A 25,340-nucleotide genomic window follows, 5' to 3' on the forward strand; every position below is an offset into this window, starting at 1 on the left:
CTTGGGTCAACTACGCCGTGCATATTGCTGGATATTTGCTCATTTAGCGGACTAGTTGAGAAAATGGGTCCCGCTCACTCGGTGCGAGTGAGCGGAATACGTTGATCCGTGCCGTGTGGCGACACGCATTCGATCGCGGCATGGGCCGTGACACCTATTAGGTCTCTAGAATTTCCTAATATCTTAATATTATTTTATTAAATATCGTTGATTACTGATAGCCTATGTTAAGCTCGATGGATAGATATATTAGATAATAGAGAATCTATTAATAGTAAGGATCTAATTAGGCCGCGGGTTCTGCGGATCTTGAGTTTATTGTCCCTGGTCTTGCAAGTACCTCGCGGAGGATGTCGCTCGTGAATCGGCCTCGAGCACCCCCGATGATGTTGGTGATGATTTTCTTGACGTTTTCTTGGCCTAGACGAAGGTGAGTCTGGTTCAGACAGAATAATAACCTCCGTCTACGGCACCTGTCCTGGTATATACGAGGTAGTTGGTTTGATAGTGGGGAAGCTCGTATTCGACTTCACCGCCAGCGAATGATCGGCGTAGGTATAAGTAGCTTTCGCCGGCATCTCCTCTAGCATCCTTACTCTTCTCTTATTTCCTCTCATCACAACAAGCGCAATGAATTTGAAAGCATTTGCCGCGCTACTTCTTAGCAGCGCTTCCGCGGCGACCAAAGACGCGCAGTACCCCATGCTCTATGGCGAAGGATGGGCTGGGCCTGTGCGTTATGCCGACAAGTTCAACATATCGAGTAATTCTACCGGATTCACCATGGTCGAGGCTATCCTCGTCATGCCTCATTTATCGATACCAAAGAATCCACGTGAGAAGGTGGACCAGTATACAACGTCCTATTGGATTGGGCTTGACGGTGTCCTATCGTCGCCTACACATGTCCGAGGACTCTGGCAGGCCGGCGTTATCATGTCGGTGTGGACTAACGGGACGACCGAGTATGAGGGATTCCATGAATGGTAGGGTCTTAACTCGGCGCGATCCCCTGGAATTTGACTGACTAGTTGGATTCCTGTAAGATCCCGGACGACCCGCTGATGGTTAGCAAAGCTCAGCTCGCCATATCCGAGGGTGATCATATTCATGTGGTTGTGGAAACGACCAACAACGGTTATCATGGCACCACCACCTTGACCAACCTCAACACTGGCAAGACTTACAAACACAGTCAAGACGCCCCTGTCAAGTGGCGGGGCCCAACTTGGCCATCCCAGGGAGCAACTGCAGAGTGGTAAGTTGAATAACCCCGCGCCAACTTCGGATTGCTGACTTGTGGCCATCAAAGGATCGTGGAGGCTGGCACATATCTTAACGGACCGCAGTTCATCTTGCCAGACTGGGGTACTGCGACGTTCCGGAATGCACGCGCTTGCTATGACAATGGTGAATGTGCGTTCGCTGGTGATGGCATCCCAGACCAAGGGCTCATGTCGGCTATCTTGTGGAACGACACAAATATGCTGTACACGCGATCACGTGCTAAAGGCGACTATGCATCTGTCAAATACGTGGAAGGAGAAATTTAGGGGACATGCGTGATGAGCGAGCTGAATTTTTAGCGGTCGTGTAAACGAGATGCTTTACGCAATGTACTTTAATGAAGCTAACTGTCTTAACTCGTAAAGATTCTTCCTCCACAGTCATATTATTCCCTAAAACTTCATGAATGTGATAAGTGCGGTAAAGGCATGGCTCAACCTACCTTGTAATACTAGGTGGCTTATTATTTACGACACTACCCTAAAGACGAAACGCACAATTAATCTATACCTTACTTAATATCCAGGATAAACTTGAGGTCCTGCAGGACTAGTTAGTTACGTGTAGGTTAAGTGATATCCTCGGAAAGATCAGTCTCTTACCTCCAGGTTGCCAGATACTCCATCTCCTGAGTTGCCATCCATCGTGAACTTTGCAAGGTTTCCCTTTCTCTTCTGTAAGATCAGGATGTTCTGCGACGTATCAGCTCCGATTTTAATCACCAACTGCATACCGGAGCCGACCTGGGGAGTATCACCTCTTCCACGGTATTTTCCATCATGTATCTGAACACTTTCACAGGCTTCGTTTGTCCCATCCGAAGGGCTCTCGCGATAGCTTGTTCCTCGACTGAAGGGTTCCACTGGGGCTCAACAATGTGAACCTGTGTTGCAACAGTGAGTGTGAGTCTAGATACCCGTCAGCTTAAGCTTATGCACGTGGGGGATACTTGACCTACCCGACTGCTCCTGTTTGTACGGTAATGAGAAGAACGGAGACGGATTGGTCTTTTTGGAACTCCTCCAAAGCCCTCACTCTATCTTTGTTGCTCAAACTTCCATCGATGCGCCGCGCAACAATGTGTTTTTGACTCATTAGGTCTTGCAGGAGATCGAGAGTTGATGTCCAGTAAGAAAAGACAAGACTTGCTTCGTCAGTAATGATGATTCCGTTATTCTGGAGGTGGTAGGACTTGGAGGGACTCTACCTCTTGGAACGACGACAAATGTTATCTGCCACGAATGCAAGTTTCGTTGACAGTCCTGGGCGGAGTCTCCGAGGGGGATTATCCCATGTGGATGTAGATACATTATCCGCGTCGTGTGATGCACTCCTATGCTTAGGAAGGGATGGCTGGGCTGACGGGCTGCGACTCGCCGAAGATCCGGGTGATGACTCCGACAGAGATCGATGGCACTCTGGACAGACATAATCTCCGTTCAACTTTGCCATGCTTTCCTCCTCAACTCCATTGCAGTAGTCACAGAGCAATTCGGTACAGGTGTTCGCCAATATCCCCGGAGGTTGGAGACTCTGAACCTGAAGCTGGAGTGTGCCGTGGTTGCAGATTCTCCTCAGCTTCATGACCATGGTGAAGAGTAGCGCGCACCTCTTGGTTTTTGCCCGATTGCTGACAAGTTCGTCGATTTCCCGTCGAGTGTTCTGGAGGACCTCATCATACAATGCCTGTTCGTCGGGACCAAGCGACAACTTGATATGCTCATAGTGGGCTTCGGGGAGATTGAGATACTTTTGCGTTCGCCTCAAACACACTCCACGGAGCAAGATTTGAAGTGGCTTGGCTCGTTTAAGTGTGTCTTCGCTGAGTGGTCCTAAAATATGCCTTTGGAAGATGGTCGGGTGCGAAAACGGCTCGAACCTGAGAAATCGAAGAAGAGAGACCAAATCATTGATGCTGTTCTGGATCGGGGTTCCTGAAAGACACCATCTCCGTTCGGTAGCTAACCGCTCTATGGCTTTGAATTGCTTCGAGCTTTGATTACGGATCTAGTGGGCTGGTAGAGTACCGGTATTAAATTAGTTTTGGCACTCACGGGGGTGACATTACCCCACGATTTAGGGATGAATACTCACCCTCGTTAAGGACAACTCTGAACCACTCCATATTGTGAAGAACTTTGCCACGTTTGAAATCCGCGATAAGAGTCGCAAAGGTAGTTAGGACTATGTCATGATCCTTCATCGCGGTCGGCAGTGTTGGCCGAGATTCCCCATGAAAGATGAGAACCCGTAATGAGCCATCTCTGAAATGTCTATACCCCGGTATGGTTAGATTCAGCGAGCAATACAGGTTGGGGGCCCTATTCTCACCTAGAAACCTCGTTTCGCCATACCTCTATAACCTCTATGGATGTCTAATCAGCCAAGGCCCCTACCACATTTGTTCCGAGTGAAGGCAAGCCTACGAGTTGATGTCACGATCACCAGCGTTGCGCTAGTCCGATGATAGGTCGATTGGATCGCCTCGAAGTCGGTACCCCCCATTTGGAAATCCGCCGCTGCTAGCCGAGAGGCCGCAATTGATACTAATATTGTGAGCGTTTTGCCCAGGCCCATTACGTCCGCCAATATTCCACCCATTGCCATGGATGGGACGGCGTTGACCGATCTGCGCTCCAGCGTTAGACCTCTTGCCCCAGCTTGAACTGATACACCTGGAACTCACGGGATAGCGATATGGAATCGAAGCTCCCTGATGACTTGCTGACAGTATTCTCGATTTTCGCGTTGTCGGATGAACAATAAGGCAGCTTTTTGGTAGCTATTTCTGTCAGTTCTAGCCGCATATGGGCGGGGAAGCCGCCGAACTCACCTCATTAAGGGGGTTTTGAGATCGCTTGAAGGCATGATTTCTGGCGCATTGGTTGTTTCAGTGAGAATTCCGTGATCAAGTGAAGTTAGGACATCTTGGATAGCATCCGATAATCTCTTCGCCTGAATCTCAGACTCGTTCATCCCGACCAAGTGCGTCAAATACTTTGGTGTGTCTCCTAGATCAAAGAATTGCGGATTCCAGTACTCGATACCGTCTTCGAGGTAGAATGGATGTTGTAGGAACGCTTGCTCCTTTGAGAGTCGTTCTCTAATATCGTGGGCGTCTGACTCTGTTCCATAAACATTCAGAGAAATTGCGAATGGCTCCTTTGCCTTTTTCTTCGATGCGAGCTGAACCAAAGTTTGGCCCTCTATAACTGCTTTGATGCAGACAGTAGTATGTCCCTGAAGGGCTTCTAGTTTCTTCGATGTAATGGCATCGACCATTGCGAAGGCATTTACATTAGGTACCGCAAAGCCGAGGATACCGTCTCGCAGAATAATGTCGAACAGGCAGAATCGCAAGACTCGGGGCCCTGAGTAAGGACCCACGCTAGATATTGCCTCTGTGCCAGCGCCTAGAGAGCAAATTAGTTTGGCTTGAACTTCGCAAAGCTGTATAAAGTCGTGTGAGTATCTACGTTGTTTTTTAATGACAATGGGTAATACGCATAGTACCGAAGCATATTCGTTGGCTGACGGTTAGGTCGCTATGCGAGGACGTTGTGTCCATGTGATCGATGTCCTATCCATTATGTGTCTTTCCGTAGGTGGTGAAGGAATCCTGAGATGATTGTGTGCCATTCGTTGTGGCACTAGATTGCCGGATTGGGTGGCTTTGCATTACTATCCCATAAATCTCGTTTCTATTCTCGGAGCGTATGCTCCCGGATGTAACATGAGAATGTGTGCCGCTAGAGAGTCCCGGAGATGTGAGATCCGAGAACGGCTCTAACTGCCGGCGTTTTGCGTCTGCGTTAATAGCGTCATTATGGTGTTTGAATTGGCGCTTCGAGTACATTTCAGTTTAGAAATAAGGGTGACGCTAACTGCTGTTAATCCTTATCGGCCAAGGTCTAGGCTGTTGATACTGCTGGGAGGAAATAACGTTTGTGGGTCGTGTATGGACTGTAGATGAAAGAATTTGGGAATGGGCGAAGAAATCTTAGGGCAGGGGATTCGTGCACCTTCGCCTACTTGGCCAGTGGCACCCATGCTGTGTATCGACTAACACTGATTCGCTCTTGCATGCGTTTCTAGTGGCTAAGTAGATATAGCCACAGGGCGTTATGCAAGGCAAAATTGAAGACGCCCTATCATATAGGGAGGCCCGCTACCTTACCGGTGGCTGGGCGGATATCGCTAAGCGGGCGTTCTGCAAGGCAACCCTGAGGGCGCCCTGTCGGAGCCGTTAAAAAACTCGCCCAATATCATATATCCATGGTCCTTCGAAGTTGAGGTAATCAAAATCCGAGCCTCTGATGTTGTCCTGAAACCGATATCGACACGACAAAATGAGCTCATTACCTTCTTAGGTATTACCCCGCCCTGAGGAGGCGCAAACACCCATTGTCTCGGATCCTATCTTTGATAAGGCTCTGGCCCAGTTCGAAAAACGCCTCACGAAAAAGCATAGAGAAATCTTTGCGCAATGCACGATAGACGACGTGAAGAGCCAGATTAGGCATATTTAGGATCGCTATGGCTCTCAAAGACGGCTGAAACATATGGGGCGCCTCTCTAAGTTCATCGAAGGAATGGTCTAGCTGGGTTAAGTCGTGGAGGTGTTTCTTAACCTTCATAATGGCGTGGCATTCATATGGGTTGGTGGATGCTCGTTCCGATCTAGGAGAGAGGCGTATATGCTGACCATTTACAATAGGGCCCCATTAAATTTCTCCTTCTTGTATGCGTTCCCGACGATATACCGTGATGAGGCTAATTTCTCGTACGTAGACGGCTAGCACTTGGATTGATAGTCTCGATAGCCTGCTTGAAGTCTATGGGCGGATTGGAGAAGTCCTGCTGAATCTAACTCGGTACACCAAAGTTTACGAAAAATACCCTTCTGTCTATACGCATCTCGAAGCGTATTACTGTGATATTCTCTCGAGTTTCATAGCAATGCTCTCGAGGTGTTTTCTAGGCCTAGCCACTATTGCTCGACGACCTTTCAGTGAAAGGTCAGACCCCGGTCAGGTTCGTAGGTACCCTCGCAGAGCGTAATTTGCGTGGGAAATGACATGGCTTGATAGCGTGCGGTCGTTGAGTGAAGTGAAAGGTGATTTAAGTGAAAGGGCATAAGCTGATTGGACCAAAACTGGTGCCAGGGTCGCAATGAACAAAAGCAAAAACCAATACGAAACGCCGAGCCACTATAACGACGACGAGGATGAGGATATGATATGCATATACTTGTAGAATAATGAATTTGAAGTATAATTCTAAAAAACGAAGGGTGAAAAGAGATATCCGTCAGAAGGAGAAGAGTGTATTCCTACCCTTGTGAGTTATCTAACTTAAAAGCCTCACCGTTAGCCTTGTGTTTGCTTACGTATAGAGCGAAGGAGGGTGAATAACTAGCCTTTGCGCTTCTGGAGGGTTTGTGAAAAAAAGGGGTAAGGTCTCTAGATTGTAAAATGAAGAACTGGCGTTCCCTTCCCTCCTTCTTTACTCTTTGCATCCTCATCATCCTTATCATCCTCGTCAAATATTTATATACTATTTATGATTATTATATATATATATATTCATGCCGCGTATTTATAGCATGGGGTTAGATATTCTCCGCTATGACCCTGATCACCGGGTTGTTGTCTGCCGGCTATGCCGGATGTGTCTAGTCCCCAAGGCGGCAAGCTGGAGGAGCCACCTGCGGGCTGAGCCGCACCGAATGAGGGGTGAGGAGCTAAGGACGACTATTGAGCTCTTATCGAGTTATGACCTGCGCCTAGTAGAGGAGCTCCGTTAGTGGAGGCTAGATAGGACGAGACCTTGCCGGCCGATTGAAGGCCTCGCTATCTTTACCGGGTATTACTGCTGCACGCGTGATGGCTGCAACTACTGCACACGGAGGCTCGCCAAGATGCACCAGCACATGCCAGCACATGGTATGAAGGCCTCGCAGCACCGAGAGGCCGTCCCCTCTGGAGAGGCTGTATGCTCCAGACGTATTTCACGGCAAAGGGACGCATCGATTACTTCATCGTTGAAGAACCCTTGTTATCGTTATCGCTATCGGGGGAGGTATTGGCCCTTAGACTCCTTCTGCCGCCGTCATAGGAGGAGGGGAAGCTATTTAATGAGCTAAAAGCGGATCTGGCCTAGGCATCCCGCGACCTAGAGGAGCAGGCCGGGGTTGTGTAGGACGTCGGGGAGTCACGAGCGGACCGAGTCCCGTGGCTCGTCTATACCGGGTTCCCTGCCCATATGCGGGGGCTCCGGGATGCCGAGATCCAGTCGTCGTACTCGCTGCCGCCGAAGAAGCTCCTAGGCGGGGACTGTGGCGGCGAAGGGGAGGACAACTCGGACCTCATCTGCATCCTTGTCGCGGCCGAGACCGTCCTCAGGGACGCCTATAAGCTCTGCAGCGATAAGTTACTCGAGCGGAAGATGACGCAGCAGCGGGCTAAGAGGTTGAATGAGTTCCGTGATGCCGGCGGCTCGAGCAGCGGCAAGCCCGGCGGGTTCCGCAGTTTTAAGAATGAATCCTCGCTGACCTCGTACTTCCGAAGGATGAAGCAGCTTCTCGTGTACTATTATCGGGTCGTATTCTGCGAGGATGGTCACTTCATGAGGGAGAATGAGGACTAAGTGTTGCCGCGGGACGTCATTGAACTAATACCTTAGTAGTAGCGAGCTATGGAAGGCATTATCGATGCCCTGCGGGAATAAGACGAGATGGCGAAGGAAAAATCAGCTGATGAGGAAGATGACGACGAGCGCGACGCTGAGCTGAAGCATGCCATTCGCAACTTCTACGTATCCCTGATCTGCCAGACAGTCGGGAGCAGGCCGTTCCGGTCCGCGGTACTAAGCTTTTGCGCCATGCTTAGCCGGAAGAAGGCCTTTACACGGCGAGAGGCGAATGATGATGAGCAGCGCAAACGGTGCGTCTGGAACGAACTAGGCAACTTTAATAGTAACTTATCCGCACTCACGTGGACTGCTTAGCTCATCCTGTTCGACTTCGTGTGCTTCCATAAGTAGGATGACGAGGACGGGATACCTGAACTGCTGGAGAAGATGTGCAAAAAGTACTTCCAGCAGATGGCAGAGACACCCTTCGGTTATATCCTGTAGTGGCGGCTCTACCTTTTCGTAGCATCTCGAACGGCTTTCGCTAAGAACCAGGCACGCTGGTCTCTCGACGGCCAGACGATCGACTACATGGGAACTAAGCTACACATGGAACAGGTGTCGCAGCTGGTCGTATCAGAGTTTCGCCAGGCGCATTCGCTTCTGTATGATGAGCTGTTGTTCGGTGTGAATGATATTGCACCAATCGAAGCGTGGAGACTATAGGACGACCTGGACCTCGACGACTACGGCGGCTCGTGGCTGACGGACGAGAGGAATGCCGAGATCCTAAAGGGAACGCAGGACGCCCTGCTCCGGCAGATCGAGCATAGGGCTGAGCTGCGAGGGGTCTATGTGCGGACCGATCAGGCCGGCGGGTTGAGCCTATGTCCGAAGGCAATGGCCTGCTACGAGGCGCACGTGTAAGAGTTCCTGAAGCGGATGGTGACGCTCATCTATGTTCCGCCGGCTCCTCCGTTGCGGGCGCCGGAGCTGCTTTCCGTCACCTATACTAACACAGGTCGTCGTCGATGCATATTAATCTGGGAGAAGATGGTCATGGTGTACGTGCGGTATCACAAGAGCTAGGAATAGGTTGGTGCCGAGACGGAGAATATCCGCTTCTTGCCCCGCGCGATTGGAGATCTGCTCTTGATATATCTGGCTCTGGTGCCGCCGCTGCGCTAGGTCTTCCTTCGTCAGAGAAAGCCCGGCGCCTTGCTGTCGCCGTACCTGTGGTCGAGCCTGGACGGCGAGGTCTGGAGGGACACCGCGATCTCTTCTTGCCTTCGCAGGGCCTGCGCACGCGCCGAGGTACCGCAGTTCCAGGTGGCGTGGTGGCGCCAGGCTGCTGCTTCCATCACCAAGGAGAAGTTCAGCGCCAAGGAGCGGGCCAACTTTGACCTAGAGGAGATCGCGGCAGCTGAGGAAGTCGAGGATGAGGCGGCCCTCGCGGACCTGGCCGGAATGAGCAACCACAGCTACCGCACGTTCAACCATGCCTATGCTGGCAGCACGACGCTGACGATGAGCACGCTGCTCCATCGCGCCTACCGTGCATCGCAGAGCTGGCGCTCCCTGTTCCGGGTCGATTAACTTCTCCAGGGGAAGCGGCCGCATACGGTATCAGGGACGCAGGCGCAGGGGTTGCTCAATGCTTGCAAGAAGGCGCGGTTTCGCACAAGGCCGGCCCAGAAGGAGGACGGCCTGCTGAAGGTGGCTCGCAGGCTATACAACGACCCGGGGCTGCAATTACGTCGCCCAGGTCAGCGAGATGGCATGCTGGCGACATTGGGCCCGCGACCAGCCGAGCAGGTCATCGTTATCCTTGCGACCGGATCAGGCAAGACACTAATAGTGATAGTTAGTGCTGCGCTCGAAGGCGCTGCGACGACTATCTTGATATTACCTACGGTGGCCCTCCGCGGTAATATGCTCGTTCGCCTCGGCAAGGTGGCGTTGAAACACTACGTGTGGTCGCCAGGGTCGTCCAAGTCGGCGCCGCTGGTCATCATGTCGGCCGAGGCCGCCTGCACAGAAAGCTTCCTGGAGTATGCCAACCGACTTGCGGACCGATAGCGGCTGGACCGGATCGTGATTAACGAGTGCCACCTGACCATCACGGCGAACGATTATCGGCGGTGTATGTCGCAGCTGGGCTGGTACGTGCGGCGGGTTCAGACGCAGACAGTCTGGCTGACGGCGACGCTCCCGCCAGACTACCAAGAGCTCTTTATAGAGCATAATAAGCTCGTTCGGCCGCATATAGTCAGGGAGTCGACGAATCGGCCGAACATCCGGTACATCATACGGCGTGAGCGAGGCTTAGGCACCTTATGCCAGAGGGCGGCTCGTCTTGTCCAAACCTGCTGGACCCGGAAGGACCTCTTCGAGAGCGAACGGGATAAGATCATCTTATACTGTCAGACGAAAGAGCTCGTGGCGGAGCTCGCTGACCTGCTGGGGTGCCCGTCATACACGGCTGACTCTGGTACAGAGGAGGAGAGGAGGGCGGTCATCGAGCAGTGGCTCAGTACTACGGACCCGCCTGCTATTATAGCCACATCTGCGCTGGGCCCTGGCTTCGACCATCCGCACGTCCGGTGGGTCATCCACGTCGGCGCCCCAAATCTAATAATAGAATTCTCGCAGGAGTCAGGCAGAGCCGGTCGGGATAGCAAAGTAGCAGAATCCATCGTCTTACTTAGCGCGGCCTAGCAACCGCAGCTAGACCGGCAGCTAGGGGCAGACCAGGAGGCCATGCAGCTATACCTCACGCAGCAACAGTGTTCGCGCGGCATCATAAGCCAATTCCTCGATATGCGGTCGGACTGGAGGTAGTGCATGGAAGGCGATAAGCTTTGCGGCGTCTATCCCAACCACCACATCAAACGCCGGCCGACCGATCTTAAGTTCCATCTACCGCAGCCCCAGGCGGAAGAAGTAGCGAGCGGGGGTGAGGGTAAGGGTAAATAGTGCTCTATGGCCAGCGAGATGGTTTTTACTGGGCCCAGTAAGGTTCTTCACTAGGCCCGAGTTTACAATAAGGTGCTAAGCTGATACGAGAGGGATCTTAAGATAATGATGGGCTGCTATCTATATTGTCGGGTGGAGGGGAAGCCATTTAAGCATACAGCGGCAGCGTGCACGCGACGCCATGATTAGATATAAGCGAAGCAGAAGGCACTTCGGGACTACAAAAGCCGGGGTAAGGAGTAGATAGATCTATATGCTATCTATTAGATGTGCTATTAGCCATAGGAGATCTGTCGGGCGGCGGACCCGGACTATGACGGAGATGGTTCATATCGATTCCCAGATATGGTTATACCTCTATGTTTTGGGGCTTATAGCTAGCCATGCCATACCGATTAGTTCCTAAAGCATTTTAACCAGACATTTAGGACGTATTAAGAGTATATGTTATGGCTTAGTAAAAGTGCCTCGCTGGGAGATAGTAGATATACGCAGGCGAACTACGTAGCAGCGCTTTTATTGGCCGAGCTTGGGTGAAACCCGCCGCTAATAATAAATAAATAGTAGTTAGTTATAGAGCCTCTAGTTAAAATTTAAGAAAAAATAAAGAAAGGGATAGAAAAGATAAAAACGTAATATATAGGGGTAAGTTAAGGTCTAGGGTAGGACTAACCTATATTAATATAATTAAGGGGGAAAAATAAGGCTCTATATGGTAAAGAATAAAACCTATAAAGGCTATACTAGGAATTAAATCTTAATTATCTGGTTTATAAGTTAGAAATTCTATTATTAAACTATATAGCTTATTTCTCTCGACTAGGTTACCTAGTCTAATATTCATAATAATTAAGCAAGTCTCTAACGCGATACTTATAACTATACCTCCTTACTATAATAATTGCCTTTCTAATAATAGAGATAGAAATATATATAGATTACTATATAAAAAGTTAAGCTCTGCAGCAGAATTTAGCTATATATAAGGTAGTAAAGAAAGAATATATCATAGACCTAACTATACATCAACGCGAGTTCGGGGGCGAACTTATGAAAATCACCATACTGGGGGAAAATGCGCTATTGAAGACAGGGGGGCGAACTCATGATAAATAGAGGGGGTGAACTCTTGAAAACTATAAGAGAAAAAAATATAAAAAAGAGAGGGATCTAAAGATAACTTATATGCAATACTATATATATGATTATAAGGTATTATATCTTAAATTGCTTAAGCAGTAAGTGATTTAAGTTATGCTGGAGTTTTTGATGTGGTTGAAAGAGAGGGGAGAATCAGAGGGCAGCATGTAATATTATTGGGTGAATTACGTGGTCTGTGCGCAGCAGCACATCACAGAGGCAAGTCGCCCAGCTTGTCAGTAAAATACTAATAGTAGGAGAGAGAGACTACATAGCAGATAGCAGAAGCTATGCGCAGGCAAGAGGCAATTTAGTGATAAAGTCAAACGTGGCACGCGTGCAGCAGGAGGGTAACAGCAGCGTTGAATTTCGTTGTCAAGTAGTAGCTATAATGCCAGATCCAGCGCAGTTGCATCCAGTTTGCAGGGTGAAGAAGAAAGGCGACGTTGAAAGGCCGGGCCGCAGGGGGAAGCCGATGCTGATGTAGACGATGGCATAGAAGCCCGGAAAGCCGAGGCCGAAGCGCAGAGTGAGAGTGCCGTGGTCAAAGGTGGCGGCCACGGCGAGAGGGCCGATAGGTACAAGGGCAGGCATTTCGACAGACGACTTGAGCAGAAGTTAGCGCTAATTGCCGCATAGTAGACAAGAGGTTATTACCCGTTGCAAGAGAGTTGATGTTGGATCGAAAGGGGTGACTATGGAGACGGGTGAAATGGATTATGGTTGAGGTTGCTAGTATTAAGCCGGGCTGGTCGATGTGAGTATGACGATGAGGGAGGGAAGAAGAAGAAGGCAAGAGGTGAGAGATAAGAGAAGTTTTTATAGGCGACATGTGAACAAAGAGTCATGCGAACAAAAAATATGCCATCAAGAGAGATGCAATCAAGAGATACGCGATCAAGAGATATATAACCGAGCGATATGCGACCAAGGGGTAATATACTAGAAAGCATAAGGCAGAAATATAGTCAAGTTTACTATAAAGAAGCTTTATTAATATATAACTATATGCTATATTTAATAGGTGATTAGTAGGCTTAGTATAGGTAGTAAGCATGGTTCTATAGCAACCAGCAAAAGCAACTTCAAGTCGAGTTTCATAAACGCCACAAATATATAAACCCAAATAAAAAATAAGACCAGCTTCCATTTTATTCTTACCCCATAAAACATTATATCTACAGTTTATAACATATCAACACGGCAATCATTTACTTAGGAGCCAGCTATAAGACACCATGACGAACCAGCAAGGCAACTTAGGCAGCTCTATGCCCAGCATCCGGCCATTTATCTACTTGGACGAGTACCCGTTCGTCATCTGTAAGAGTTGCAGCATTGGCATCATCGCCAGCGAGGTTATGAACCATCTGAAGTCCAAGCATTCGCAGATTGATCGCAAGGACCGGAAGAGGATCAATGCAGCCATCATGACGATGGACGGTGTTGCCAAGGATCAGGCCGAGTTACGCTGTTGGGCTCTGCCGCCGCCCACGACCGGCCCGATTGTATATATCAAGCCGCCAAAGAACGACGGCTTAGGTTGCCAACATTGCCCATACGTCGTCCGAGATACAGTTCAGATAAGGAAGCATTATCGGGAGCAGCATGGTTTAACCAATGGCCCAAAGAGGACCGGCAGCACGCGGCGGGGTACTCGGCGAGAGCAGGATCCCGTGCCATGGAGGGTTGGGGTTCAGTGCCAACGGATTTGTCATTGGGGGTACGGCAACCGATGGTTCGAAGTTGGCCGGGTCGACGAGGGGGGCACGAAGACCATCATGACAGTCAAGGTCACGATGAGAACCCGGCCGCCGACATAGATCGAATGTACCACGAAGATACGCAGGCATTCACCACAGAGGCCAGAGAGGACATCCAGGGCATACACGACAAGTGGGAGGCCAACAGCTGGATAATGCGATGCGGTTGGGCCCACCATCTCGAAGGCATCAACCCCGACCATATGCTCGAGGTCATGCAGCCGATCCGACCCGACGAGCCCGTGCTGCAGAAGATGTGGGAGGTTTTCGAACGCGTGCTGGACAGTGCGTACGCCGCTGCGAGTCGTTGTCATCCCGGCACGGCCGAGTTGTTTGAGGTCCAGCGCAAGGAAGGTTCCATCACGACGAACGACCCGTTCCAGGGGCTGATGGAGCCAGACGCGTGGCAGCGTTACAAGGCGTGGTGGATGACGTTGATGATCATCTGGCGGCGGCTAGAGGGCCCGGGTTGGAGTGTTGCCGGCGACGAGGAGGAAGGCGACGAGGAGCAGCAGCAGCAGCAGCAGCAGCAGCAGCAGCAGCAGCAGCAGCAGCAGCAGCAGCGTGGTCCGTTCAGTGACGGAGAGAGCGACGGCGGCAGCAGTAACCACAGTCGCAGGTCCAGCGAGACGCCATCCGTCGAGCGAAAGAGGCCACCATACCGCATGACCATCCGGCAGGAGGAGCTGTGGAAGGAGTTCAGCCGAGCCGTGACGTACGCCACTAGGCACGGGGTTCAGCCCACGGGACAGTACAGCGATGCCCAGCTGCAGCGTGGCTGTCTCGATTTGGTTGTGCAGTTTCTCGATCATCCGTTCAAGACCGGCAACCACTACGAGAATATTATTATTAGTGCGTTGGCCGTCATGGGGATAGACCGAGAGGGTCGTGGCTGGGTGCCGGTGGGGAAGTACACGCCGATATACTCGGCCGTCATCAAGGTGGCCAGGTATCTGGTGCTGTACCAATCCATGCTGGAGCGGGAGGCGCAGGTGACACAGCTGCGGCAGTACATGACTGCCCGCCAGGCGAGGGAGGAGGCCGAGGGACTGTTCAGGATCGTGCGGCACAAGATGTTGCAGTTCATGATCCGGACTCCAGAGGGGGTAGCCGCTGACCCGACACCGATGAATTGGATCTTGAACACGCGCGCATACGGCATGCACATCCACTTCACGACTCCGGGCAGAGAGACGATCGACTGGAGGGGTGATCAGATCATCCACGGCAGCATCAAGTTCAGGATGTATGAGATATCGGACATGCTGCACAATTTGCTGTTGCACACGCGGCAGACATTGGCCCAGCTGGTCGTGGGCAAGGTGGGGTGCCAGAGGAAGATGCAGGGCAGGGCAAGGACGAGAGAGCTGAGGCAGGTGACGGCAGGTGAAGGGGGGAGCATGAGGTGATGGGAGGAGGAGGAGAGTATGATGTGATGGCTGAAGAGGAGGGTGAAGGTTTACCCCGGTCACTGCCGCGCATACCATGGTCGAGGATAGAGGACCGGCACGGCGAGACCATGCTAGATCATTCATTCTTGAGCAACGAGGATAACGCGGATTGGGTCAGGCGAGGGGAGGGTTGGGTCAAGGACCAGATCAAGGGTTCGCCGGCCGCCCGGGAGGCGTGGACGACCATGTCGGAAGCCGGCCAGAGCGTATACCGAGAAGCTGCAGTGCGCGAGTATGGACGGCTGGTCGAGCAGTTCCGGGGGCAGTTGCTGATGCTGATGCATATGCTCGGGGGCCAGCCGGCACGGTCAACCGAGCTCATGGGGATCCGGATGTGGAACACGGCCAACGGCGGCGTCAGGAACATATTCATCCACGAGGGGATGGTGTGCTTCGTGACCATGTACCACAAGGGCTACCGCAGGTCGGGCACCGTCAAGGTCATCCACCGGTACTTGCCACGCGAGGTCGGAGAGCTGCTGGTGTGGTATATGTGGCTGGTGCTGCCGTGGTGGCAGGCGGTGCAGGGCAGGGTGAAGCAGCAGCGCCGGCGGAGTGCGTTCTTGTGGGCCGACCAAGTGGTCAGTGAAGACGGGCGGAAGGATAAGAAGCGGGTGTGGAATGTGAAGAGGGTGAACCGAGAGCCCGGGGGGTTAACGGTGGAGGAGGAGGAGAGCGAGAACGAGATGATGATGGAGGAGGAGGCCGCATTCATGGACTGGTTCAGCGAGCGCAAGTGGGGGAACGACCGTGCCCGACGGGTGATACAGCGCTACAGCTCACAGTTCTCCGGCCAAGAGCTCAACATCAGTGGCTGGCGGCACATCGCGATCGGCATCAGCAACCGGTACTTCAACAAGGCGTTCAAGCCGGACGGGGACGAATGGTTTGACGACAACAACGATGAGGGCAGTGGCTTTGCCGACAGCATGTATGATATGCAGGCCGGGCACGGGTCACACATCGCCGGGTTGGCATACGCGAGGTTGTACGGGCAGGGAGATCTGGGGACGATGAAGCGGCGGGAGGGGTTCCGGATGATCAGCATGCAGTGGCACCGGTTCTTCGGCTTCGGGGCGGAGGACCGGACGGAGTTGGGCATCGGGGATAAGCGGGGCCGATACGCCATCGACGACGAGCGGGACGGCATGCGGCGGAGGCGCTTCGACCGGCTGCACCGGGCCGACATGCGGGGGCAGCTCAAGCAGATGATGGGACCGGGGGCCGAGTTCAGGGGGTTACAGGAGGCGGTGATCCACGCCGTCACCCGTGGTTACTGGCCCATCGTGCAGGTGACGCCGACGGGGGGTGGCAAGAGCTTGACGTTCATGCTCCCGGCGTACTGCACGCCGGATGGGGTGACGGTGGTGGTGTCGCCGCTGGTGTCGCTGCAGGATGACATGGTGTCGAGGTGTATGAGGTCGGGCATCGACGCGTACGTGTGGAAGAGCCGCGGTGTCGTCCAGCGAGCGGCGGCGTTGGTGTTTATCACGCCCGAGTCGGCCGTCACCAAGGGGTTCCGGACGTTTGTGGAGCGAATGCACGGGCAGCACAAGCTTGACCGGGTCGTCGTGGACGAGTGTCACACGGTGTTGCGGTGCAGCAAGAAGTTCCGGCCAAAGATAAAGCGACTAGGCCAGACGCTCCGTGACTTTGGCGTGCCCGTGATATGCTTGACGGCAACGTTGAAGCCGACGGACGAGAGTGCGTTGTTCAAAGCGATGGAGTTCACGCTGGATCGGGTGCACATATTCAGGGAGCGAACAACGCGGCGAAACATACGGTATAGCGTCGACGTCGTGGAGGGCAAGGAGCAGGAGACGAGGAGGAACTCGATGAATACCGGCCGCAGGAGGATGATAAAGAGCAGCGGCGGCGGTGGTGGTGGTAGTAGTGTTGTTGTCAGGGTTAACCGGGAGGGCGAGGAGGAAGGAGGGGATGGGGATGATGGTGAAGACGAAGAGGCAGTGGAGCGTGCGTGCGAGATTGTCCGGCAGTGGACAGAGGCACACGGCGAGGGCAAGGTGATTGTGTACGGGGGAACCATCCGGCGAGTGCAAATGGTTTCAGAGAGGCTGGGTTGCATAGCGTACTGGCGCGGAGCCGGTGACTCGGCAGAGAAGGCTCGGCGGTTGCAGGAGTGGATGAGCAGCAGCGGGGGTGAGGAGGGATGGATCACGGCGACGAATGCGTTGGGGTTGGGCATCGACGATGGCAAGGTGCGATTAGTCGTGCACGTGGGGATGCCGCGGACGCTGGAGAACTTTGTGCAGGAGAGTGGACGAGGAGGGCGAGACGGGCAGAGGAGCGAGTCAGTGGTGGTCATACGGCGGGCGTGGCTCGAGCAGGAGGCAGAGAAGAAGAGGTGGGAACAGCAGCGGCAGGGGAAGAAGGACGAGTGGGAGTGGGATAGGGATGCGGTCGAGTTCGTCGAGGGCAAGTGTTGTCGACGAGAAGTGCTTGATCGGGAGATGGATGGCAATATTGACAGGTTTGGGTGCGTGGATGAGGAGGAGATGTGTGATATATGCGAGGCGGAGCAGGTGGAAAGAGAGATCGCGGATCGTCGCGACATGATGGGGATCACGGACGTTGACGAGGGGTCAAGTGCAGAGGCAGAGGCAGAGGCAGCGCTGGATTATGAGAGGAGTCAGCGGTTGGTGCAGCAGCGAGAGGTGGAGAGGAGGTCAAAGGCAATGCGGGAGGCAGGGGAGGTCATCATGTTCGAGAACATGCTGGCAGATTGGAGTGGAAGCTGCAGTGTATGCAGGTGCGAGGGTGTAGAGGATGTGTATCATGAGATGGAGGCATGTAGATGGAAGGGGTCAGAGGAGTGGCGGAAGGTGAGGGCGAGCATAACGCGGGCAGAGGAGGCGATGATGGAGTTGAAGCGATTCGCGGATTACTCGGCGTGTTTCAACTGCGGGTTACCACAAGATATATGCGAGCAGTGGGAAGCGGCGGGTGATGATGAGAGGTTATTTAGGAGGGCAAGGGGCAAGACATGTCAGTATAAGGGGGTATTATTTGAGATCATGGCAGTGCAGTGGGTGCGGGATATAGACTGGTGGTTAAGGGAGGTAGGGCGGAAGATAGGTGAGGTGATTGATGAGGTAGATAGCGAGCAGATGGGTAGATTATTCGAGTGGTTGGGGGAGTTGATTGAATGGGGTGGAGGCATAGGCGGCGGGATTCAAGCAAGTAGGGTATGTCAAGTAGTAGTGAGTTTGGAGAGGCAGTGGCAAGAGAAGGAGGGATAAGAAGCTAAGAGGTAAATAAGGAAATATAAATAAGAGAGTTTTTTAAAAGAAATATATATAATTAGATAGTAAGGGCAATAAAAGAAAAAATAAAAAGGTTTTATATAAAAGGGGTTAAATAAATAAATTAATAAATATAATAAAGGAATAGTTATATAAAACATAAATAAAATAGAAAAATTAAATAAAAATAAAAATAAAAATAAAAATAAAAATAAAAATAAAAATAAAAATAAAAATAAAAATAAAAATAAAAATAAAAGAATAATTATAAATATAAGTAGAGAGATAGATTTAAGAATAAAATTAGGGTAAGGGTTTAAAGAGAAGGATAGGGGGAGTAGTTTATGAATATAGTTAGGGGGAGTGAGGTCCAGATACGGCCATAGAGAGCCGAGGCAAGGGATAGAGGTGAAATACCGAGTTTCGAGAGTGAGGTGGTTTTAAACGGAGGGGCGACGGCCGAGGGGTTGCGGTCGAGATGTCGAAAGTCCGAGCGTAGGCAATGGTTTCGGTCGGTGGTGGAGGGAGAAAGGAAGAATTGAGGTGAGAGTTTGAGAAGAGAGGGGAGGCGGATTTATAGACGAGATGCAACCAAAGAGGCATGCGACTAAGAGATATATGACGCATGCGATGTATGTGACCAAGGGATATTTGAGGAGGAGATGAGGTAAGAGAAAGAGAAAGAGATGAGGCAAGTGAGGCAATAATAAGCGGGGAGATAAACAAGGGGAAAGGAGGCGAGGAGGGGAAGTAAAGTAGAGGGAAGAGAAGAGGGTAAGGCGAGCAAGGTGCGAGGTAGGCGAAGAAGAGCATTGCGATGTTTATAGCGAGCGGGCGTTGAGGATTAGATGAAGACATAGGCATAGGTGAGGGATATATCATGGGCCGATGGAGAAGGTGAAGACGAAGAGAAGATAGCGAGGGCGAGGGTGGCGATATCGAGGCGAATTATGAGAGAAGCAGGAGGTTGATCCGGCAGATAGAGACGGGGCGAGCGTTGGATGTGATAAAGGAGGCGCAAGATGCGACGGATTTTGAGGCAGAGTTGGACGAGTGAAGTAGGTGTTGCAATGTATGTAAGGAGGGAGGATATGATGACGACGAGGATGTTGAGCAGGGAATAGATGCGTGTGCGAAGAAAAGGTCGGGGGTGTGGCAATTGTTCACGGAGAAAGGCAGTGAAGTTGGGGAAGGAATGATTAAGAAGGAGAGGTTTATGGGTTGAGCCGCGGTGCGATGAGGCGTAAGGGGTCGAGGTATAAAGGTGAGTTTTAGTGGGTTGTAGTCGCATTAGATTTGTGATATTGGTGTGATTGAGCGAGTAGGTAGGGTTAAGAGGGAAAATGAAGCAGCGTATAACGAATCGAGGCATGGGTTGAGAGATATAACGGGGTTGAGTGAAGGGAGTAGAGCAAAGAGAGAGATATGTATAGGCGTAGAAGAAAAACATATTGGCAGGTGAGGTGGAGGTTAATGGTTATATAAGATAGGGGTTGATCATAGGTGCAATAGGTTAGACGGAAAACACGGTGCGAGTTATAGAGGGTAAGCATTGTAATTTTGAGGATGGATGGATGTAATATAAGGAAGGCGTTAGCAGAGCAGTAGCGACACGATAATAGTGGATCGATTGTGTGTAGACGCATGGGTTGAGGGTTAGGCAGGGTTTAGAGCGGGGTTACATACAAGGTAATCAAGTAATCAAGGAGATATAAGGTAATCAAGTCATTATAAAGAGACGAGGTAATCAAGTCATCATACAGAGGCGAGGTAATCAAGTCATCATACAGAGACAAGGTAATCAAGTCATTAAGATAGTGCATGGTTAAGCATGTAATCAGGGAGAGGCGGTGTAATCAAGCAATATAATCAAGCAATGTAATCAAGCAATCAGATAGATGGAAGTAATCGGGGAAATATGGCAGGATAGGGTTAGCGGGTAATCAGGTAGATCGGGGGATAAGAAGTGGTGGAGTGGGTTATATAGGAAGACATATAAAGGAGGAATAGGGGTCAGAGATCAGGGTTAGGGGCAGGAGCAAGCGTTAAGGTTAGGGTTAGCGGTGTTTTTAAGGGTTAGGGTTAGGGTTAGAAGCGTCAGGGTCAGGGTTATGTTTTTAGGATTAAAGAAAAGAGTAGTTTTTAGAGGTAAGTAAGAAGTAGGTTAGGTTAGGATAGGGGTTAAGGGGATAGAGTAGTAAGGGGTTTAAGATAGATAATATAAAGTAAATAAATAGTAAGTAAAAAATTAGAGTATTAAGAGTTATAGGTTAGTAGGGGAGTAGGTATAAGGTTTAAATATTATTTTAAGTTAGGTTTAATATAATAAAGCAGGGGGAAAATAGTAGGGAGAGAATAGGGGAAGGTTTAGTTAGAGTAAGAAGTAAAATAAAAGGAGAGTATTAAAGTAGGGCGAGGAAGGAGCAAATAGTTTAGGTATAGGGATATATATATATATAGTAAAGGTTAGTAAAATAGAGTTTTAAGTAGTTTATATAGGGTTATAAGAGGGTTAGTAAAGAGAAGGGGGGTAGAAAAAGGAGAAGGGTTTTAGTTAATAAAGGATAAGGAAATAATAAAGGGTAAAAAGGTATAAAAAGAGAGAAAAAAAAAAGAAAAATAAAAAGGGGAGTAAGAAAGGTTAAATAAGGTAAGAGGGAATATAAGAGGGTTAGAAATAGAGTTATTAAGAAAGGGTTAAGTAGTAAGTTAGGTATCCAGAAGGTAAGGGTAGTATTAAGGTAGATATAGTTAAGTATTAGGTTTAGTTAAGGGTTAGAGAGGTAAGTAAAGAATAGGAGTGTTAGAAGGATAGTAAGATAAGGGTTTATATTAAGGAGAAAAAGGTTAGTAAGTATAGGGTAGGAAAGCAGGTAGGGTAGGGTTTTTTTATAGCGAGTTATTAATAGTTAATTATTAATATAGGGTTAAGAGTAGGGAAGAAAAAAAGAAAGTAAGAATAATTAAGGAGTAAAGTAAAAGATATAAATATAAGGAGTTTAAGATTAATATAGTTTATTTTATAATTTAAGAGTATAAGAAGAGGAGAGTAAAAAAGAAATATAGGTATTTATTATAATAAGTTTAATAAAGTTAGTAGATAGTTTAGGTAGGGTTAGGTATAGAAAAGCATAGAAGTAAAAGCATAAGAGGAGGGGGTAATATAAAGGTTAGTAAAAGGTAGAAAAGTATTATTTATAGAGTTAAAGTAAAAAGTAAATAGGCAAAGTAATATAATTAAGAGTTTTTTAGTATTTTATTTAAGATTATAAGATAAGAAAATAAAGTTAAAGTTAAAGTAAGAGTAAATTAAAGTATAAAATAAGGTAAAAGAAATAAAAAGAGAAATAATAAGTAAGAAGAAGTATAAATAAGGCGAAGTAGTTTATAAGTATTTTATAGTTATATTAGGTTAAGAAAAGAAGTATAATTATTAAGATATTTAAGAGAATAAATAATATTAAAATAAAAAAGATTATAAGGATAAAGTTAAAAGGTATTAAAAAAGGTAAGAGAAGTTATTTATTTATTAAGTAAAATATAAGGATAGAATAGGAGGGTAAGTATATTATAGAAGGGTTAGGTTAAGGAAAGAGTTAAAAGGAATAAAAAGAGAAAAAAATATAAAAGGAGGTTAATAAATAATATAGAGGTAAGTAATAATTAATATAAGAAAAATAATATTTAAAAAGAAGGTATAAGTAAGTAGGTATAAAAGGTAAGAGTAATAAAGAGTAAAAGAAATAAAGTAAAAAATAAAAAAAGAAATATAAAAAGATAAATATTAAAGAAGGAAATAATAAAAAAGGTAAAAAAGTTATAATTAATAGAAAGGAGGTATAAAAGAGTAGGTAAAGAGGGTAAAAGGTAAGGGTAAAATAATTAAGTTAAGTATTAAGGTAAGAAATATAAAAGGGTAATAAAGTAAGAGGTTAAGTTAAAAGTTAAAATTAATTATAAAGGTTATAGTAGTAAGAAAATAAGAAATTAAGTAAGTTTTAAATAAAATTAGTTTTTATTTTATTAATTAATTAAAAAAAATATATATATATATAATAAAAAGAAATAAAATAAAATATAAGTAAATTAATTTAAGTTTAATATATTAGGGATATAAAAATATAAATAAGAGTTAAAGAGGGTAAAAAGTATATATAGGGTAAGGGGATAAAATAAAATAAGGGATTAGTTTTATAAGTAAAAGTAATAATTAAGTATAATTAGAGTAAGTTTTATAAGTAAGGTAAGAAAAGTAAAAAGTAATTAGTATATAAAAGAGAGTAATAAGAGGGGTTAAAAGGGGGTTAATAGTTATAAGGAGGAATTAAAGAAGTTTAATAAGGAGAAGGAAAAGTTAGGTAGTAAAGTAAAGAATAAAGGGTTAATAGGGGTTAAAGGGGAAAGAGGTAAGTTTAGAGGAGTAGTTAATAGAGTAGGGTTATTTTATAGTTAGTAATAGTTAAGTTTAAGAGAAGAAGATAAAGAAAGAGTTTTTAGGTAAAGAAAGTAGTTTTAAAAGTTAAGGGGAAATTAAGGGTTAGGAATAGGGTTTAGAAAGAAGTATTATTAAGTGGGTTTAAAAGGGGGTTATTTATAAAAAGAAAAGGTAAGGTTAAAGGGGTAATAGAGGGGAGAAAGTAAGTTATTTAGGTTAAAGGGGAGAAGTAAAAGAGGCAAGGGAGGGGTTAAGGTATAGAGGAAGGTAGAGTAATATTAAAAAGTATTTAAAAGAGGGGGTTAATAGAGAAAGAAGGGAGAAGGAGTAATAAAGTTATTAAGTATTAAGGTTAGTAAAGGTATTGGGGAAATAAGAGGTTTTAAGTAGTATGGGAGGAGGTTAATTTAAAGATATTAGGGAAAAGAAGGGGAGAAATTTAAAGGGAGTATTTAAGTAGAGAAGAGGAAGAGGAAGAGGAAGAGAGAGGTTAGAAGGGAAGGGAAAGAAAAGAGTTTATTAAGAAGTTATAATAAGTTAAAGAGAATAAGAAAGAGAAAGGGATTTAAAGGGGTTTATAGTAAGAATAGTTTATAAGTAAGAAGTAAAGAGTAAAGAGTTTTAGAGTTAAGGGGGAGAAAGAGTAGTAATTAAGAAAGTAAGTAAATATAAAAAGAAGGTAAAGTAAGTTAAAAGGTTAGGGTTAGAAGTGAGTTAAAGTATTAGGGGTAGGTGGTGAGTGTGAGTATAGGAGTAAGGGTCAGGGGTAGGGGTAGGAGTAGGGGTAGAATAAGTAGTTATAAAAGGGTGAGGTAAAGGGGTAAGTAGTAAAGAAAGAAGAGGTGAGAGGAGTAAGAGGAAAAAAGAGAATAAGGGTTAGGTAGGTAAGTATTTAGGGGAAAAGAAAAAAGGGTTAAAAAAGAAAAAGAAAGAAAGAGGAGAGAAAGGATAATTAATAAGTATTAGGTTAAGGGGAAGAAGGAAGTAAAAGAAGGGAGAGTAAGGTATATAGAGTTAGGGAAAGAAGGGAAAAGGGAAAGAGGAGTAAAAGTAGGTTAAGGTAAGAGAGTAGGGATTATTTAGGTAAAAGGTAGTTAAGAGGAAAGTAAAAAGAGTAGTTATAGAGGTTAAAGGGAGGGGAGAGTATAAAGGGAAGGTAAGGTTAAGTTAAGAAGAGGGTAGGAGAGGGTAGAGAAGGGAAAAAGAGGAGTAGAGTTATTAAAGAGGTAAGGGGTTTAGGTAATATAAGAAGAAGAGAGTTTAGAGGAGTAGGGGAAAGGAAAAAAGAAGGTTAAGGTAGGTATTTAGTAAGGGAAGAGAGATAATAAAGAAAAGAGTTTAATGAAGTTTAAAGTAAAAAAGAAGAGAGAAGAATATATTAAAGTATAATTACGTTATTATTAAGATTAATAGTAATAATTAAGTTAAGGATTAGGGTTAAGTATTTATAATAAGGGTTAGAATTAAGGGTTTATAATAAGGGTTAGGGTTAAGTATTTATAGTAAGGGTTAGGGTTAAGGGTTTATAGTAAGGGTTAGGGTTAAGGGTTTATAATAAGGGTTAGGGTTAAGTATTTATAGTGAGGGTTAGGGGGAGTAATAAAGTTAAGGGTTAGGGTTAAGTGTTTATAGTAAGGGTTAGGAGGAGTAATTAAGTTAAGGGTTAGGGTTAAGGGTTTATAGTGAGGGTTAGGAGGAGTAATTAAGTTAAGAGTTAGGGTTAAGGGTTTATAGTAAGGGTTAGGGTTAAGGGTTTATAATAAGGGTTAGAGGGAGTAATTAAGTTAAGGGTTAGGGTTAAGTATTTATAGTGAGGGTTAGAGGGAGTAATTAAGTTAAGGGTTAGGGTTAAGTATTTATAATAAAGGGTTAAGAGGAGGGGTTAAGATTATAATGAGGGTTAATAGTTAAGTTAATTTAAAAATATAAAAGAAGAAAAAATAAAAAAAATAAGAAAAAAAAATTAAATAAAATAAGTTAAGATTAGAAGAGAAATAAGAAATAAAAAGAAAAGAGAGTAATTAAAAAAGTAAGAAATATGAAGGTTTAAATATATATAAGTAGAGATTAAAGAGTTAAAAAAAAAAAATAAATAAGTAAAATTAAAGAGGGAAAAAGAGAGTTAAGTAAAAGAATTAAGTTAAAAGGGGTTATAATAAAGAATTATATTAAGTAAGAGGGAAGTAGGGTTAGGGTTAGGGTTAGGGTTAGGGTTAGGGTTAGGGTTAGGGTTAGGGTTAGGGTTAGGGTTAGGGTTAGGGTTAGGGTTAGGGTTAGGGTTAGGGTTAGGGTTAGGGTTAGGGTTAGGGTTAGGGTTAGGGTTAGGGTTAGGGTTAGGGTTAGGGTTAGGGTTAGGGTTAGGCAATACGTAACTGAACCAAGTAATATTGAA

At 47.1% G+C, this 25,340-nt stretch overlaps 6 protein-coding genes across 6 annotated transcripts; 4 read left to right on the forward strand and 2 right to left on the reverse strand.

Annotated features, from left to right (window-relative positions):
• Nucleotides 1-630: 630 nt before the first annotated feature.
• MRS44_016028 (uncharacterized protein) lies at nucleotides 631-1,553 on the forward strand (the record flags this gene model as incomplete). The annotated part of the gene is made up of 3 exons (XM_065619462.1): nucleotides 631-942; nucleotides 1,047-1,258; nucleotides 1,313-1,553. The coding sequence occupies 3 exons, from the start codon at nucleotides 631-633 to the stop codon at nucleotides 1,551-1,553; spliced, it is 765 nt and encodes a 254-aa protein (XP_065475534.1).
• Nucleotides 1,554-1,798: 245 nt separating this feature from the next.
• On the reverse strand, nucleotides 1,799-4,569 carry MRS44_016029 (uncharacterized protein; the record flags this gene model as incomplete). Its single annotated transcript, XM_065619463.1, has 8 exons — nucleotides 1,799-1,828; nucleotides 1,890-1,979; nucleotides 2,021-2,195; nucleotides 2,246-2,463; nucleotides 2,596-3,221; nucleotides 3,382-3,560; nucleotides 3,974-4,069; nucleotides 4,121-4,569. 8 exons carry the CDS (start codon nucleotides 4,567-4,569, stop codon nucleotides 1,799-1,801), a joined length of 1,863 nt encoding a protein of 620 aa, XP_065475535.1.
• A 2,982-nt stretch (nucleotides 4,570-7,551) lies between these two features.
• MRS44_016030 (uncharacterized protein) lies at nucleotides 7,552-7,935 on the forward strand (the record flags this gene model as incomplete). The annotated part of the gene is made up of 1 exon (XM_065619464.1): nucleotides 7,552-7,935. The coding sequence occupies one exon, from the start codon at nucleotides 7,552-7,554 to the stop codon at nucleotides 7,933-7,935; it is 384 nt and encodes a 127-aa protein (XP_065475536.1).
• Nucleotides 7,936-8,022: 87 nt separating this feature from the next.
• On the forward strand, nucleotides 8,023-9,999 carry MRS44_016031 (uncharacterized protein; the record flags this gene model as incomplete). The annotated part of the gene is made up of 5 exons (XM_065619465.1): nucleotides 8,023-8,263; nucleotides 8,539-8,585; nucleotides 8,647-8,843; nucleotides 9,216-9,507; nucleotides 9,559-9,999. 5 exons carry the CDS (start codon nucleotides 8,023-8,025, stop codon nucleotides 9,997-9,999), a joined length of 1,218 nt encoding a protein of 405 aa, XP_065475537.1.
• A 2,412-nt stretch (nucleotides 10,000-12,411) lies between these two features.
• On the reverse strand, nucleotides 12,412-12,630 carry MRS44_016032 (uncharacterized protein; the record flags this gene model as incomplete). The annotated part of the gene is made up of 1 exon (XM_065619466.1): nucleotides 12,412-12,630. The coding sequence occupies one exon, from the start codon at nucleotides 12,628-12,630 to the stop codon at nucleotides 12,412-12,414; it is 219 nt and encodes a 72-aa protein (XP_065475538.1).
• Nucleotides 12,631-13,274: 644 nt separating this feature from the next.
• MRS44_016033 (uncharacterized protein) lies at nucleotides 13,275-18,218 on the forward strand (the record flags this gene model as incomplete). The annotated part of the gene is made up of 4 exons (XM_065619467.1): nucleotides 13,275-13,759; nucleotides 13,825-15,045; nucleotides 15,192-18,012; nucleotides 18,066-18,218. 4 exons carry the CDS (start codon nucleotides 13,275-13,277, stop codon nucleotides 18,216-18,218), a joined length of 4,680 nt encoding a protein of 1,559 aa, XP_065475539.1.
• Between the last annotated feature and the right edge of the window lie 7,122 nt (nucleotides 18,219-25,340).

This window comes from Fusarium solani (genome assembly GCF_023522795.1).
Source record: "Fusarium solani strain SB1 chromosome Unknown bctg00000011, whole genome shotgun sequence".
Lineage (NCBI taxonomy): Eukaryota > Fungi > Ascomycota > Sordariomycetes > Hypocreales > Nectriaceae > Fusarium > Fusarium solani.